The 16,698-nt window shown below is 38.0% G+C and overlaps 1 protein-coding gene across 2 annotated transcripts in view; it reads left to right on the top strand.

Moving 5' to 3' along the window:
* The window catches only part of PLD5 (phospholipase D family member 5), a 171,665-nt gene that overhangs the window by 27,245 nt on the left and 127,722 nt on the right, over window positions 1–16,698 (top strand). The window contains exon 1 of one of the 2 annotated variants that reach the window (XM_051783816.1): window positions 7,361–8,018. The exons of the other annotated variant lie outside the window; for it this stretch is intronic. Within the exon in view, the coding sequence (XP_051639776.1) occupies window positions 8,016–8,018 (3 nt within the window). The 5' untranslated portion in view covers window positions 7,361–8,015. Of the gene's footprint in view, window positions 1–7,360; window positions 8,019–16,698 lie in introns of those variants that run through there. 2 annotated transcript variants of the gene reach the window in all.

Raw genomic sequence — 16,698 nt, 5'->3', positions numbered from 1 at the left:
ACTTGCTGTGTCTTTTCACAAAATCCTATCAGGTAAAGGGAATACTTAGCTTGCATATGTCTTTTAGCACTGTGAAGGTCCATTTTTCGTTCAGCCTGCGCTGGAGATGCGTGTTGTGTACACCTACACTTCTCAAGTTTTCACAAATCTGTAGCAGTCATTTGCCTGCTTGATTTCTTACTCATGACTCTTCATTTGGAAGTGGGTTTAATCAGCACCACCTGCTCTATAGTGACTGGTACCTGAACAAACGCCGGTGCGGTTCAGCTACTATTCATTTCTTTCTTAGGATCAGTCCCTCCCCTGAGAACCAGTTGGGGACACTAGTGTTGATTTTTAAAGTAGGTTATATTTCTCACTGAGCTTTTTACACTGGAATATTTTGGCACTTTCCTGGCCCTGTTGCTTGGGATAAAGCCACCATGTCTGTCAGGTACTGGAGCCTTAGGCATCCAATGCTTTTCTGAGTATTTTCTTGTCCATAGGACTTTACAATAGTACTGTTCCATGCCTCTGAATTTCATCTGGAGTTTTCCAGAGCCATCCATGTCTAGCCTGTATCTGTTTATCAGACATCAGCTGTCTGAGGACAGTTTTGGAGAGGCGTCATGATCAAGGAAGTCCAACAGATGTAGCTCACCTTTATCTGTCGCAACCCTGAGGTCACACCAGGCCCTGAAGATCTCCTTAGGGGCTGCTACATTTCTCTGCTTATGTATCCAGCTACTCTCAGCTCAGTGGTAGCACCTTTGATCTTTTTGCCATTTCTTTCCTCTTCTACCAAAGTTATTGTGATTAAGATATTGGTATTAATTAAGCTATTGTTAATGCTTACTGGCATTATGCAGAGTACCGCAGCATAACGAAATGTATTGTATAATCCAGTAAAATCACATTAAGCGGTAATTTCGCATGGAAACAGAATGGAATTACATCAGCACAGCTAACGTTGTTAACGCTGGAGGCCAAATACTAACCGGCTATTTTTAGCGCACGCATTACGTAGGCTGTCTCTGTAAGAGGTCCGTGTTCTCGGGTGCCCGGCAGGACGTGCCGTGGCCGCTCCCGCCGGCAGTGCCGGGGCACCGCGGGCAGCTCCGCCCGCCCGGCCCGCGCGGGCTGCACCGACCCCTGGTGGCCGCGGGGAGACGCGCCGGGAGAGCGGCGGGAGCGGGGAGCGGCCGCCTGTGCCGGCCCTGCCTGTCTGCTCCCCGCCGTGCTCAGGGGCAAGCGTTCCCTCGGCCTGGGGGCAGTACCGCCCTGTTGAGCGTATTTCTCAGTGACCGGAACGAATGTTTTCCTGAATTACACTGGCCGCACTTTAAGGACCGTGTCCCGTCTTCACTAACGATGAAGAATGTTTTCTTTTTGTTTTGTTTTCTTTTGGCTGAAAAAAAAAAATAGGATCGTACTCTTTGTATTTGGCTTTTTATAAGAAATGTCTCATAAGTTACTTTGCAATGGAAGGATGCTGCAAACTTGCTAAACAGTGATCTCTCATTAGTGCTCAATAGAATAAACCCTTAACTTCTTTAAGTGGGATTCCTTTAACGTGTGCTTTTTGCTTTAGAACATGATTACAGTGTGTGGTAATTTCAGTGGTTAGATCAAGAAATGCTGTGCTGCTCTGAGTCGTTTGGCTGCAGCATGCATAGAAACAGTGGCATTGTCTCTGTTGACAGTGATGGCAGGAAGTGGAAGCTGCTCACCCTCTCAGAGTAGCTCTGCATCTCACTCCTGTGCCTCTCTTCCTCCAACCATCTCCCCAGAGTGCTGGAGAGGCTCTTATAGCCCACCTGGCTGCTCCAAGTGAAGGAGTGGTGGGTGACAGTCATTCTTGGGACCTGTGGAGAGAGAGGGTCTGTTTATTAACTGTGTTTTCCTTTATGAAGTTGTGCAGGCAAGGATTCATCTACATATGAGAGAGAGAGATTGATTCAGCTCCATTTTGAAGCTGATACCTGTCTGTGCTGCTTAGGCAACACAGAAACCTAGGTCTGTGCATAGCTTGGACTGGGGTGGTCCAGTGTGACCCCCTCAGTACAGTGGTTGGCAGAAACAGAGAATCTAGTTATTGTTTCACTGCCCTTGGAGATTTTCTTGGCTGCTGAATCAGTCAGTGTACCCCAGCAAAACAGAAAGTATTGTTTCCAGGCAGCTGGACTCTGGGAGGCAGCACTCATATGTTTTTTCAGCTGCATCTGATACATAAGAAAGCTTTATCTTTCTCTCTTTTTCTTTCTTCTTCCTTTTTTTTTTTTTTTTAAGAAAATGCAATGGAATTTCTTTTGCAACTCTTCTTACCTTCAACTCATGCTTTCAGCTCTTCACAAAATAATGTGAAAATATTTCTTTGAAAATTGTAAGCAATGTTTTGTGTTGATAACAATGAAAACCCATCATACTCTGTGTATTGATACTGCTGATTTAAATAGCTGACAACAGCTCCAGTTATGATCTGTGAGCATCAGTTTAGCACTGGGTAATGCTAAACACTCAGGGCCATGTTTCAGTCTTTGGCTACTGCTTGAGTAGAGTCTTAATTTGCAAGTAACCTATTCTGTTTTGTAGATGCTGTACCAGTTTCATAAGATCAGAATGTATTTCCACTGATTTGAAATTATATTCTATTGGTGTGAGGTCCAAATCTCTACAAGCAGAATTTTGCATAAAAGTTTTCTTTCCTGCAAGACCAATAGAACTTTTTAATCGTCTTTCTGCTTCAGAACATTATTTGAAGTATTCCAGGCTGTGCTTTTATATTATAAGTCCTCTTGAAGAAGAGGGGTTTACCACTCGAAAGTGTCACTGACAATAATGTATGAATTGTATAAGTGAGGGGATTTCAAGATGTAACTTATACCTGAGATTTTGGTAAAGCTTCTTGCAAGGTGAAACATTTCTGCCTTCTGGAAGAGTAACAGACTAGGTGGTGATGTCTTTGATTTTGGGTGGTGTTGGTCGTTGGTTTTTGTTCTAACTATTGATTTGTAGATCCAGCAAGCCTTGAAGAGGGACCAGATTGAGATACCTTGCTGTTCTGCCTCTATTTCCACACCAACCCCCATTGCCCCCCAGCTCTCTTCCTTCCTCTTTCTGCTTTCTTTCTCTTTCTTTCCAACAACTTCTTTTTCTCCTGCAAATTCTGTTGCTTTCCCATGTTGTTAATGAAACTGATGAACAATGGAGATCTAATACTGACATTTATAGTGTTATTTGGCCTTGGAGTTCCTGTGCTAGCTAGATTTTTGAAAAATGGAGAATTTTTGTGTTTCTCAGCATACGTTCAGTCGACTTTTTTTGTCCATAGAAATAGAGTACTTTACCAGTTTACACTCAGAGTGTACTTTGGACATACTTCGTTATAGCAATACTGGATGGGGACTTACATTTTCAGGAAAAAACAACTTGATTCTGAAAAAAATCCCAGTTGGGATAGTGACAGCCAAGTTATACAACAGAATGTTGGAGAGGTTATCTTGAAATAAAAGCTCTGGTGAAAAGACCCAAGCAAATAGAAGAGGTGCCATCTGAAGTGCTGCTGTATGAACATACATTTCATATATTTTTTTGTATGAAAGTAATGCCGCAGTAAAATTAAATAGGACCATGGTTCTTGCTCCACACAGTGGTCTTGTGGCTCTAGTCATCTGCCAGGCATGGTCACTGCCATGTCCACTCTCCTGTCTTGCATAGCCACTTGCCTCTTATCACTGTGCTTTTTTAAAAGCATTTCTGTTTGCTCTAAGCCTTTAACAATAAAATTCAGAATTCTGTTGTTCAAGTTCATCTGACCAAGGCAGGCTAAACTCCGTACTGAAAATTTTTGAGCTTGAATTTTAAGCTACTTAAGATCCTGAAGAGCCTTATTGTGTTCCACCCTGGTTTCTTGCTTTCCATTGCTGATGAAAGTTAATATTCTTAAAATGAGAAAGTGCATTCTGCATAGATCCCAGCTATCATCATGGATTTAGACCTTTTCTGAGAGTGAAGATTTTGGAGAAGATCCTCTGTGAAATATGAAATTATTTTAAAAAAATCAGTGTCTTTCATTGATAATTTTCATGTTTTGTCTAGGTGTCTTTGAGGTTTTATTTTGCTTTGCTGACCTTTAGAATTGCTGCAGATGTATGCCATCTTGTTTATCTTCGTTCTGTGCTTTCAAATAATACTACATTTTTTGTCTTGTTACTTATTAAGGCTGTGATTTATTTTTAACTATTTACAGCAAACTGTTCATAGATACTTTAATTATTTTTTACAACTACTGGGAAGAGATCGTGCTTCATAATGCTCAGGACAATTTGGAAAGACTTACAGAGAGCCACAAGAGAACCATAACTGCATGTTCCTGAGGCTTTGTGGCATCTCAGACAAATCCAAAATGACTCAACAGTTCTGCATTTAAATTTATTGGGATTTTTCATTTACTGAAAAATTGAAATAATCTTTTTTCATCTTCTCTTCAGAAAACAACCAAATGCCAAAAAAAAAAAAAAAGAAATTCTATCAAAAATTCAGTTCTTTGATCAGTTGTTTCATGAAGTTTTTCAATTGCTGCAGATTGAGGGCTCTAGTGTGAGTGTTTACATGCTGCAAAGAACATGTATGTGCGAAATGACTTGTATTGCCAGATCTAATCTATTTTCATCACAAAAAGTAGATTACTATTAATCCAACTTCGGTTTTTTAGCCTCGTTGTGCATTTCTTGATCATTTAAAGTATTCAAGGGCATCCTTGTGTCATTGCTTAAGAAACACTGTCTAAATAAGTGTTTAAACTATGTGGCCTAATGACTACATTTCTAGAGGGGCCTAAAGAATATGATCAGATAGTTTTGAGAGCTTTATTTTTATTTTTTAAATAGCCCCTGAAGCATGGGGCTCATGATGACAGTTAATCTGCTCAGAGGGGTGAAGTCTGTCAAGAGGGCTGTAACCAGCTAGAAAGGATTAAATGAAGGTTTTTAACTCAAACTTGGGAGAGAGATGGTTTCCTCATAAAAATGAGACATTCTGGACCTGTCCAGAAAATTTAAGCTCCCATTGCTTATGGATCCTTTAAGAATTGAAGAGGAAAAAAAAAAAAGGATTTCGTCTTTAAGGCTTATGTAGATGAAGAAGTTGAAGTTCACATTTAAACTTTTGCAGTTATATCAGTACATAATTCTTTTCCTTAGTGGGCATTTCTTTTTCTCTGTGTGTGCTGGAAGGAGTTTGAAGTAAATGGAAAAGCTGGCTTTCTTAGGTAGCAAGAGTCCTAACACTGAAGTAAGTTAGTTAACTTGTATTATTGTTTTTCTTGGTTTTTTTTTTTTAACTTTAATTATTTTTTTCCCATATAGGTGTATGGTAGGGCTTGTTCTGTATAGAAGTGTCTTTTAGTTGAATTTAGGAGATGATATTTGCACTTGAGTTTGGGAGGTGTGTGTTTTAATTGTGAGAAGACTGTGCCAGAATTCATTCTAAAATGTGTATGAATCCAATTAATTTAATAACTGTTCATTAAAGTATGGAAGCATTCTGGCTTCATTGACTGAAAGGCAGAGTTGAAAATTGTTTGCATGTATGAATAGGGCCATATCACCCTGTCCCATACACATTTTGTGTAGAAACATACAGGAGCAAGACTTGGCTGCATGTCTTCATATTCATCTGATCACTCTCCCAGTGATCTTTTGTGAATATGAGGTTTTCAGAAATTTCAAGGATCACAGGAAAGGTTTGTATAGAGTAGTAAGATGGCTGAAAACATTCTGATGAGAAAGTTTTCGTTTCTAAAAAGAACAAACCTCAATAGCCTGATTGATTGCAATTGAATTGTTTCACAGAATTGTCTGTTGGGTCTCAGTGATATTACAAGTGAAGACTCTCAGATGGGAATCCCATTAGCAGTTGGACTAATACGACTATAAAGGTTGTTTATGGTCTCTGCCAAAGTTCTGGTGCGGCACTGGGCACTTATCAATCAATGCATCTCCTGCTCCCTCCATGCTGCTGAAGCTACTCCAGACAGAGTATCCATAGACAGCTTTCTGGTCAGACGATGAAACCAGTACTCTGTACTGGTTTTCTTTGTATGTTTTGTACGTTGTCTTGTATGCTGTTGTCCATTTTTCTTCCTGAAATTTTGTCTCTTTTGGTTTCATAGAACCTGTTTTTCTTATTTCCCCTTCTACCTTCTTAATAACTCTTCCAGTGCCTCTTTCCACTCCATCTTACTATGTTTCTCAGGGGTTGAACAATGGACCCTTTATTTGCATCAGATAGCTCATCTCTAAATACAAGTCATTCACCTTTTCATGATGGCTTGCAAATGAATTTCTTTAGCTCTGACTGAAGCAGAAAGATTTGGAATAAAGAGAGTTTCTTGTGGCTATTCAGCTGGGTAACAACAGCTCAAAACAGCTAAAACAGACCTCCTGCAAACTGCCCTATTGCTGCACTCTGGAAAACGACCTAATCTTGACATGATGTCCATAACATGTGTCATTTATTACTTTGTTCTTTCTATATGTTCAGAAACAACATCATCAGTGTTATTGATGATTAAATCTTATTTCTTTATGTAATTTCTTAAAAAACTGTTTCAAAAAAACATTCAAAACTTCCTCCTAGCTTTTCTTCATCTCTTAAACAAGCTTTCCAATTAGTCCAGCATCCTTTTCCTTGATTTCTTCAGCTCAGTCCTGCACTCTCATACCCATTTAGTTTCAATGAAAATCATGATTGTATCCTGTCGCAAAGAGAATAGAAGAAAGCTACAAACATGTTTTCTGAATTTCTTTCCCCTTCTTGCACAGAGCATGGTCTTGATTTTTCTAGACCTTTATAAACTCTCAGTTATTGCAGAAGCATCTCTCCATCCTCTTTAATCCATGCATTAAAATTTCAAGCTCATTCCTGTGCTTTCTTAGTGCAATAATATGCTTTCTTCTTGAGACCATCTCCAAGGTAGTCTCCATATAGCCTCCTGATAACCCTTTCTTTAATATTCCTTTATTGTGGTATCCAAAAAGCTTGGAAATAGTGAGGTTGCTGGTTATTCCTTTAAGTACCTGTTTAACTAGCCAGTAATATCTGACCTGGCTCCTTCTGCCTCCCTCTCTGTCATCTCTTACTGAATTATTTGATAGCAAGGTCCATGGAGTCAGGACTGTCGTGTTCTTATTTATTTTTTTTTTTTATTTTATCACATCAAGCACAGCAGCATTCTGGGTTGTCACTGAAAACATTAAGATTGTTATAATATTAACTAAGTAGTTACAGCTTTGCAGAGATTTTCTGTGGTGTATGTTCTTGAGAGGGGTGGTACTAGAAGCGTGAGACGATAATTTCATCCTTTTGGAATGAAATTGTCCTCACTAGGGAAAAAAAGTGTTTAAAAAAAAAAAGAAAAAGAAAAGCCAACAAAGAGCAACCACATTGCAAATAAAAGATACTCTTAGCAAATCTGAAGGGGCATTTGGCTGCCTTACAGAAACACTGTGTATTTTGGCAGTTAGGAGCTTTGGCTTAGGAAGATCCATGTTTGGAATAACAGGGTGTGTTGCAAGTCAAAATTCAGGTATCTTGGCTGAGATGTGTGCGGAATCTGGCATGATGCCTTTCTGCACTGTGCCTAGCTGTAGCAAGTGCTGAAGTCCCTTGTGAACAATATATGAATCTCATTTTGGAAAAGAAAAAAAAAAAGAGGAGGAGGGAAGAGGGAGCCAGGATTTATTTTAACATTTAGTGGATATAAAAAACAAGTATCAAGAAGCAAAACATTTCCATGAAGCATTTGCTGTGGAAATTCTGCAACTTCTTCTTGCAAACCTCTTTATCACTTGGATTGGCTGATTTCCAGAGCATCAAGGCTAGGAATTGAGGGACTGAAATATAATCGCTGGTGATACATTTTAACCACATAAAACATTCTCTGCTTCCAAAGCCTCCGGTGTCTTTAGTAAGCAGTGCAACAGCAACAGCTCCTTACTGCTGAACTCCAGAGACGGAGAAAATATTGGATCAGAATGGTAAGAAGCTCTTTACTTTTCTCCAGATCTAGATTATTACTCTGAAAAGAATGTTTAAAAGATGATGATGAAATTAGAAGGGATCAGTATTTAAACCAAGAAAACAGTGTGTAAGATACAGTGGAATTATCAAATGTTTTTCTGCAAGAGAACAGCAATGCAAGTTGGTGACAAATATCTTTGCCACTGAACATGTTGTGCAGCTTATATAAAATCTTTTAAAATTGGGAAGCACTGCTGACTAGCATTTGATGTAAATTGTAAGTCTGTCTACTTGGTTTATTTCAGAACAGCTGTACGGGCTTTTAAAATGATCTTGCTTTAACAACCACTGGCACAGACTTTATACATACAAATATAAATAAACCTATGCCAATAACTCATGCAGGCTGTGTGTTTATGTGTTTTCTTTTGTTGGGGTTTTGGGGTTTTGCTTTTTTGAAAGAAACAGAGATGCTCAGTACATGCCTTTGACTTTTAGGGAGCTATGAAGTTTTTATTTTTCTGTGTTTTCTGGTTTTTGACTTGTTAGTCACACTGTTTCTCTAGTGTAATTATTTGGTAGGAAAAATAATGAAGGAAAACTTTTTAGAATAGCGATGATATTATATTCTGATCTAAGTATTAAAGTCATAGGAGTAGAATATAAACATGTAAATATGGAATCTGAAATTACTGTAAACTGATACCAATGCTATTAGTAGTTTAAACAATGCCTAAGGATAGAATAAAAATATTCATATTAGCATTTTTCTAGGTATTAAAGAATTGAAGTGGGGATATGAATTTTGGGTGTGTTTACTCCAAAGATTTATTGTCAAGACTGTTTTGTTGGGTTTGTTGGTTGTTGTGGTGGGCTTTTTGGGGGGGGCTGGTGGTGGAAGGTTTTGGGGTTTTTTTGTTTGGTTTTGTTTTGGAGTTTTTTGAGTGTTTTTTTTTTTTTTTTTTTAATCGAAATATGAATCAAGCCTAATCTCCTTTATGGAAATGCAGCCATTCATTTTAAGTGCCTACTAAGTCCAGGAATTTATTGATTATGAAATTACAGTACATCAGGGTGAAAGAAAAACAAATTACTAAATAAGTCTGAAGATCACTGAAATACACTTACTTGACAGCCCAGCTTGATGTGTAGGAAATTGTTCCCTTTGTGATTCAAATAGAAGAGGAGATTTTTAACAGAACAACTATGGCAGTTTGAAAAGTGTACAGCAGATGTGAAACAATGTCTGATTTGGTATTTTTTATCTTTGTTGTATATTTGTTGTTGTTTAGCAGTACAAAAATTAAAATGCGAGAACTAAAACTATCACCGAATACTTTCTGATCTTTTCTATGTGTTTTCACTGAATGGCAAGAAATAAAATACTGAAATACTGTAGATAGTCAATCATGTTATCATAGCCTGTATATTTCACGTTATGACTGCAAATCCACTTCGATGTGTTAAAGATTTATGTTTTTCTTCTCAACATGCAGAATAGATTGCAAAAATCAATACTTGAGTGGCAACCAGGCTGTAAGATTCCTGGAAAGATATTTAGCATGAATCTAAGCGTGGCAGTTGTTGTTATTATTATTATTACTAATTTCTTGACAAAAATGCCCAGTGTTGAGTATCCATTAAACACAACTGTTGTATTGAAGAGACTCCAATGTATTGTTGCTTCTTGTCAGAGACTGTGTTCATAGTATCTAAATTTTGTTACGGGAAAATATTGGAGATAGGAGATCTGACTGCTTTTCCCTGTTGTAATCACAGAACATAACTAATAACAAATGATGTTATATATATTTTCAGATCTGTACTTCCTGTATAAGTCAAATACAGATATGCTTCAGTACCAGCAAATTAATGAAAACATTTCCTTCTAGAAACATAACATTCGTGTACTGACACATACTTGCAGTTGATAAACTTTAAACCAAAGTAAACTTGCATTGTATCCTGCTTGACATGGATTAATTTGGTAACTAATGCAGGGAATTCACAAGGGGTCTGTTTCTTTCAATTTGAGTTGCCTGGGCAAGGATCTTGCATGTGTTATTGAAAGGGAAATAAAAAAAAAGAATAGAAGACACATACACCCCACACATCCCCTGAAGATGTACCCTTTTTAGTAATCAGCTGTGTAATAAATGACACGACTAGTCCAAGGGGAACAGCCTCTTACTTAAAATTTTAAAATTATATGATTTCTTTCACAATGTAAGTAGTAAATGGTCTTAAAGAAGCCCGAGTTACAAGCTGTCAAATGCAAGAGATATCCAGGTTTAGTTAATGAAAGTGTTTTGTCTCGTAAGTCTAAGGAACAAAAGTAAAATTATGAATAATGTATTGGCTTTACCTGAAAAACGGAAAAGTTGTAGACATGACTATTGCAGTGAAAAATTCTAATAAGGTATCGTCTAGGATTAGTGCAAGAGTTATGCTGGGTATGGAAAAGTTAATTTTAAATGTCTTCCTGGTGCAAAATTTAAAAAAGCTTATTCAACAACTGGATGCATGATTCATCTAAATGAATTTAGGCTAAATATTTATTTTTTTTATTTTCAGTGACTGAATGGAAGTCTGATAATCTACCTGTATAAATAAATCCTATATTTCAAGAAGTATACTACAAATACGGAGTTCATATGTAATACAAAACATGCTTACGGAAAGGAAGTATAGATTTGCATCTGCTATAAAGTTGATTCAAAACAATAATATTTTCAGGTTTGACTGTTTTACTAGTTTTCTGCTTTGTTATTCTGCCAATTTTCTGGTAAAAAATAAGAGTTTGTTTATTCAGAAGTAGTCATGCTAATAGTAATCAGAAGAAATCTATTGCGGTATAGCTTTTGTGTGCATGTTTATGCTGGCTTATATGCCCCAACTAACTTCTGGCACAGTTTGGTTCTGGTGATGTGTTGTAACTGTGTGTCAGGCTGTTTACCACACCAGTAAGTGTGTGCACCGTTCTCGAGTGAAATAAAAAATGCATGCTCAATAAATATTTTTTTGTGAAGGATGGAAGTAGCCACTTTTACCTTTAATTAAAAGGTAATGCTGAAATATCTTCACCTATATTTTAGTGTTTATTTGTAATGTAATAGGGTTGTGTTTTGAAATCTCAGCACCCATGTTTATGAAACCTGAATACTTCCAGTGAGCAAAATATGACAGCAGGCAAGGTATATGCAAGAATTCCTAAACTGGAGTAGTTTTCTTTGGTGACAGAGGATTATTTTTTAGGCAATTTTCCTTTTGACTCTACTATCAACCTACTATGTAGATCAGGATTTACTCACTGAAATCTGTCTTTTAAACTGTGCCATTACACTGACAGTGTAACTTAAAATTAGTTGCTTTCAGGAAGTTATAAATTATTTGCTGTAGTTTACATAATGTATTAGTATGCTTGCTGCATCTGTGTCCAAGACAGGGTTTTATTCCTTCAACCATGTGATGTATGAAGAAACTATGAAAAAGGGATGCTTTTTGCATTAGTCTGTCCTTTTGTTTTTTATCCTGTTACACCATCAGAAATGAAAGTTGCTGATAATGAAGGCGGGGAAAAAGGTCAGTCTGGTCTCTAGGTGAAATAGTTGATGGGAGCAGCCTCCTGAGCAATACAGCTGAAGCGAGAAGGTGGCTGGATAATACATATTTTTCTGCATCTGGTTAATGTTCATATCACAACATTTGCAGTGTTTTGAAATATCAGGACAAAATTCTGTTGCCCAGGTATCTTGGGACTCTCATAGCAATGTGATGTTTTGCCACACATAACCATTCTTGTACTTCATGACCATACTGAGAATACTGAAAACAATGTAAGTCGAAACTTACTATGGACCTTTTATATAAAAGAAGTTTAGAGAAGATAAAAGGGTACTGACAACTTTATACCCACTTGATAGTGTGCAGATGTAAGAAGAGCAAGTTATGGAGTTGTGCCCTGAAGGATATGTTTCCAGTGCTTGTATAAGGAGTGTGCTCTGATCAGAGCTGAGGATGTATAATACGTGGTAGTGGGAGATATGATGCACAGTTTGGGTGGATTTCCTGTCTGGCTTCGCTACACAGAGTGGTGATGGGAAGCTACGCTACCTAAAGAAATTCCCCAGACCTTTCACCTGAGTTTTCAGTCTAGTAAAATTGTTGTTATTAATATTTTATTTAAATGTTTTGCAATGTTGCTTTGTCACCTGGGGATGAACAGCCCATAGTCAGCACCGTTATATCTTCTAATACTGAAGTTTCAGCTCAGAGGCAAGAGCTGTCTACTCGCTTGGAACTGTGCCAGAGGCTCCACTCTCCTCAACTCGCCAATACAAATCTCAGGTATATGGCTAGAGGTTTTGAATCCATGAAGATTTTTGGAACTCACAGCAAGAGGTTGGTAACCTCTGGTGTAGATCCTTATCTGAGAACAAACACCATGTCTGTGGTACTCCTATTGGCTCTGAAACCACATTGGCTTTCAGGTAGAATTCTTTCTGCTATAGCGGGTATTAGTCTGTTCAAGAGTATTCTTGCCAGGATTTTACCAGCAATGGAGAGCAGAGTAATCCCACCGTAATTTGAACAGTCTAATTTAATTCCTTTCTTCTTATAAAGGGTGATGATGACTGCATCTCGAGGGTCTGATGGTAGTTTGCCAAGTTCCCAACAGCGCACTACAAACTCGTGAAATTTAGCATGGAGTGCAAGGCCCCCATGTTTCCACACTTAAGGTGGAATTCCATCAACCCCAGCTACCTTGCCAATTTTCACCTGCTGAATGGCCTTGAGGGTTTCTCCTTAAGTAGGGGCAGTATCCAATTCATACTTCACTGGTTGTTGTGTGATGGACTGAATGGCTGTGTCTTGGACTACACGGTTGGTACTGAAAAGGATCTGAAAGTGTTCAGACCATCGATTCAGAATGGAGGTTTTATCTGTCAGAAGCATTTGACCATCAGCACTGAGTAGAGGACTTTGAGCTTGGTATGTAGGCCTGTATGCTGTTTTCTGGGCTTCATAAGGTCATGATGTAACCTTTGTTGACCTCACCAAGGCTTTTGATACTGTGAGCAGGAAGGGTCTATGGCAGATTTTGGAACGCTTAGGTTGTCCCCCCAAGTTCCTCAAAATGATCATCTCACTCCATGAGGATGAGCACAGCCAAGTCAGATATGGCAATGCACTTTCTGAGCCCTTTCTAATAAAGAATGGTGTGAAACAAGGCTGCGTTCTCGCACCAGCTCTATTCACAGTCTTTTTCAGCATGATGCTCCAAAGGGCCACGGCAGACCTCGATGGTCAGGACGGTATCTACATCCAATACCGTACTGATGGAAGCCTATTCAACCCAAGGCGACTGAAGGCCCACACTAAGACCTTAAACCATCTTGTCCGGGAGCTGCTTTATGCTGATGATGCCACCCTTGTAGCCCACACAGAAGCAGCTCTGCAGCGTTTAACATCCTGCTTTGCAGATGCTGCTGAGCTCTTTGGGCTGGAAGTCAGCCTAAAGAAGACAGAAGTTCTCTATCAACCTGCACCTCAAGAAGTCTTCCATCATCCCCATATCACCATTGGCGAATCAGAGCTCAAATCAGTCCAGCAGTTTAATTATCTAGGTAGCCTCATCTCCTCGGATGGTAAGATTGACGGAGAGACAGACAACAGGTTAGCAAATCTTCGTTCGCGAAGCCTAGCCATGATGAGATCCTTATTCAGTCAAAGAGGATAGATAAATCCAGTGTTGAAACCCACAACACTTCTGCCTCTATTACTATAGTAGGATGATTTTCTTAGTAGTCATGACTTTAACTCCATAGTGCTAACCTTTTGGATAGCTCAGAGGCTTTCTTAGACTATATGTTGCAGCCTTTTCTCCCCGTATGGGATGGGATGTGGCTTTCATGACACGATTTTTTTGTGGCAATTCTCCCTGTCACAGGATAGAAGGTGGTGCATGTGTGTCAAACTACCAGGCTAGAGGCTGCTGACATGTTCCCTCCTATGACTAGACATAGACATATGCAGTAACAGGGAGAACTCTGTTTTGGTTATATAATGGGTATTTATTTGGGCAAGTGATTACTGAGACTGGATAGTCATTTGGGAAAAATGGCAAGAAAGAGTATGCTTTAGGATTACACCTCACATTTTAATTTTTCTCCTGTCAGTACTTTTAAGATTTTTTGTTATGGTCCTTCCTTTTCAGAAAGGAAAATTCTATGTAATGTTGTATAGATTTTACCAGCACTAATTCTGGAGATAAAGTTTTGGAAAAGTATATACTTGATTTGGGACAAAGTTTCTGAGCCATTTGGTCTGGAGTAACTAAAGAGCTACTGCATACTCTGACTCATACAGTTAAGAACAATCTTCTGTTGACTCAAACTAGCCTGTAAAATTTAAGTCAGATAAAGAAATGTTTCTCATATATTTTTTTCTTTTCATTGGAGAAATAGAAGGGGTTAATTTTAGAGAGTGCTTGATAACTCAATGAAAAAAATATCTTGTAAGTCAATTAAACTTTTTTAGATTGTTTTCTGACTCTTCTAAGCTTGTTTATGCACTACTGTTAATTTTCTTATTTTTCCCTTTGTAGGATTGTCAAAAATGTTAGGCACGTTAAAAACAAACCTTTTTTTGTCCTGTTCCTCATTCCACTATTACAGAGGATCGATCACAAAATCAGCCCTTGCATCTAATAATTCTTCTACTACAGCACAGGTAGACAGAAAATTGGTTTCCTTGTACATGCAAAGCATGAGAAAGTGAGTTCTATGTGAGGGATGAATACAACAAACACACTAGGCATGCTATAGGCAGAATATATTAAGGTCTCTGCTAGCATTTGTTTGCTGCAGGAGTCATCCTGAAATGATGCTTGTAGCTGGCTGCTTCCTCTTTGTGCACTTGGTGTGCTCATGAACGGTATTTCCTCTGCCCCTCAGTGCTGGTGTGGTCTGTAGTCAGGAAGTGATGGGGAGATCTCTCGTCTCCAGCTGTGCCTCGTGTGTGCCTTCAGTTTCAAGGTCGTTCATGTGTTCATCATCCAAAGCCAACTGCTTAGTTTGAGCTTCTAGGAAGTTGCAGAAGAGCTTGAAAGACTGAGTCCCAAAAGAATTTTTTGTCTTAGTGATCCTGATGGGTTTGGAATTGCTGTATTTTTAGGTTCCTAGAAAGGAGGCAGTCATAATTTTGGGTTTGTTAGAACAAACCAAAAAATACTAGGAAACTGTTATTATGGATGTAGTTTTGAATGGATTGAGAATACTTGCTCTAAGGTGATAGCAGTTCATTCTGTCATATTGATGTTGGCAATAACAGCATTTGTAGTGTGTGTCATTGCACAAATGCTTTGCTCATTCTTTCCTTTTGAAGAAAAAAAGAAACCCAGACACCTCCACAAGTTTAATATTTATAACTTTTACTAAATATATATTTAGGTATTTTACTGCATACAGGGAGCAGTTCTGCAGCCTAGTAGGACACGTCTAGGTAGAGTTACATGCTTGGAAAAAAATGAACAGATTTAAGACTATACCAGCATAAACATGAATCTTTCTGTTGTATCAATTTCAGAACTCCTTGAAGTCATGGCTAATGCAAGCAATCTAACTGAATAAATTAGTTTTGATGCTGCACATGATGAGATAGAACATGCAATTTATAAACTGTTATAGAAAGAATTTTATTATACGATACTTTAAAATTTTATGACTTTAATTTCTGTAGAAGTTTTTGGGTTGTTAGCATATCACAAGTCCCCAAAATGCTACACCTCTTTCATAAATTTACTAATGGAGTTGACTTTACTGTTGATTAGGGTCACTTTTTAGTAAAAGGAAATGAAAAAATATTTGTGGAAGAGTCCGAAGGGTGAATAAAGGTTAAAATACTTCTAATTCATGTTGATATAGAATGACCTTAATAGTCTTACCAGTTGTAGCAGCCTTATAGATTTTCTAGTGCAAGCTTATGGAAGTAGTGTGTTTGCTGTGGATCATTTTAATGGTCCAATGAAATATTCACTCTGATCTGGGTCCGTGGTGGTGGGGAAGCACATATAATATATTCTTCTAGTCAGTGATGAGAGAGTAGGAGGATTTTTCATTAACAATATAATTAAATGCATGTATGTAAAAGATACCTGCAAGATGTTGCTTGAGAAAGCACTTTATAGCAATAGATAATTATAGGGAAAAAAATTAATTCTATGGAATTATAGTACATGTTAATATTTTACCAGTGGTGTAAAAGTTTCTCTAAGTAGTTTGTTTCCTATTCGTAACACAACATTTTTTCTAATAATCTTTGTCTTCAGTGAAGAATATAAGATGAAAATTTTTCTTGGGCATGTAACACTGGAATTTTCATACGCAATTAATACGGACCAGTGTTGTAAATGTTTGTTTCATAGCTTAAAAATTATTTGCTTTTTCAGAAGTATGGGAACTTTGGGAAACTTTCCAAAGTCATAGGTTTTCTTGTCTACTTACTACAATTTTAATTGTGTTTATAGTTACCGCTGTTGTGGGTCATACCCATATTTATTTAAAGGTGTCCAAAAGAGGTGATGATAATAATTCACCTGCTATTAAAAACTCTCCTTCTTAGAAAGTAACTCAGCAGTGACTCAGATATCAGAAAACAGAGTCAGTTGATTAGGGCTAAATCTTGCAAGTGCTTACT

The sequence above is a fragment of the Manacus candei genome, unplaced genomic scaffold, assembly GCF_025592945.1.
Source record: "Manacus candei isolate 608988 ecotype Guabito, Panama unplaced genomic scaffold, ASM2559294v1 h1tg000017l, whole genome shotgun sequence".
NCBI lineage: Eukaryota > Metazoa > Chordata > Aves > Passeriformes > Pipridae > Manacus > Manacus candei.
Note: the sequence above shows the minus strand (reverse complement) of the source record. Positions and strands in the feature narration are given on the sequence as shown.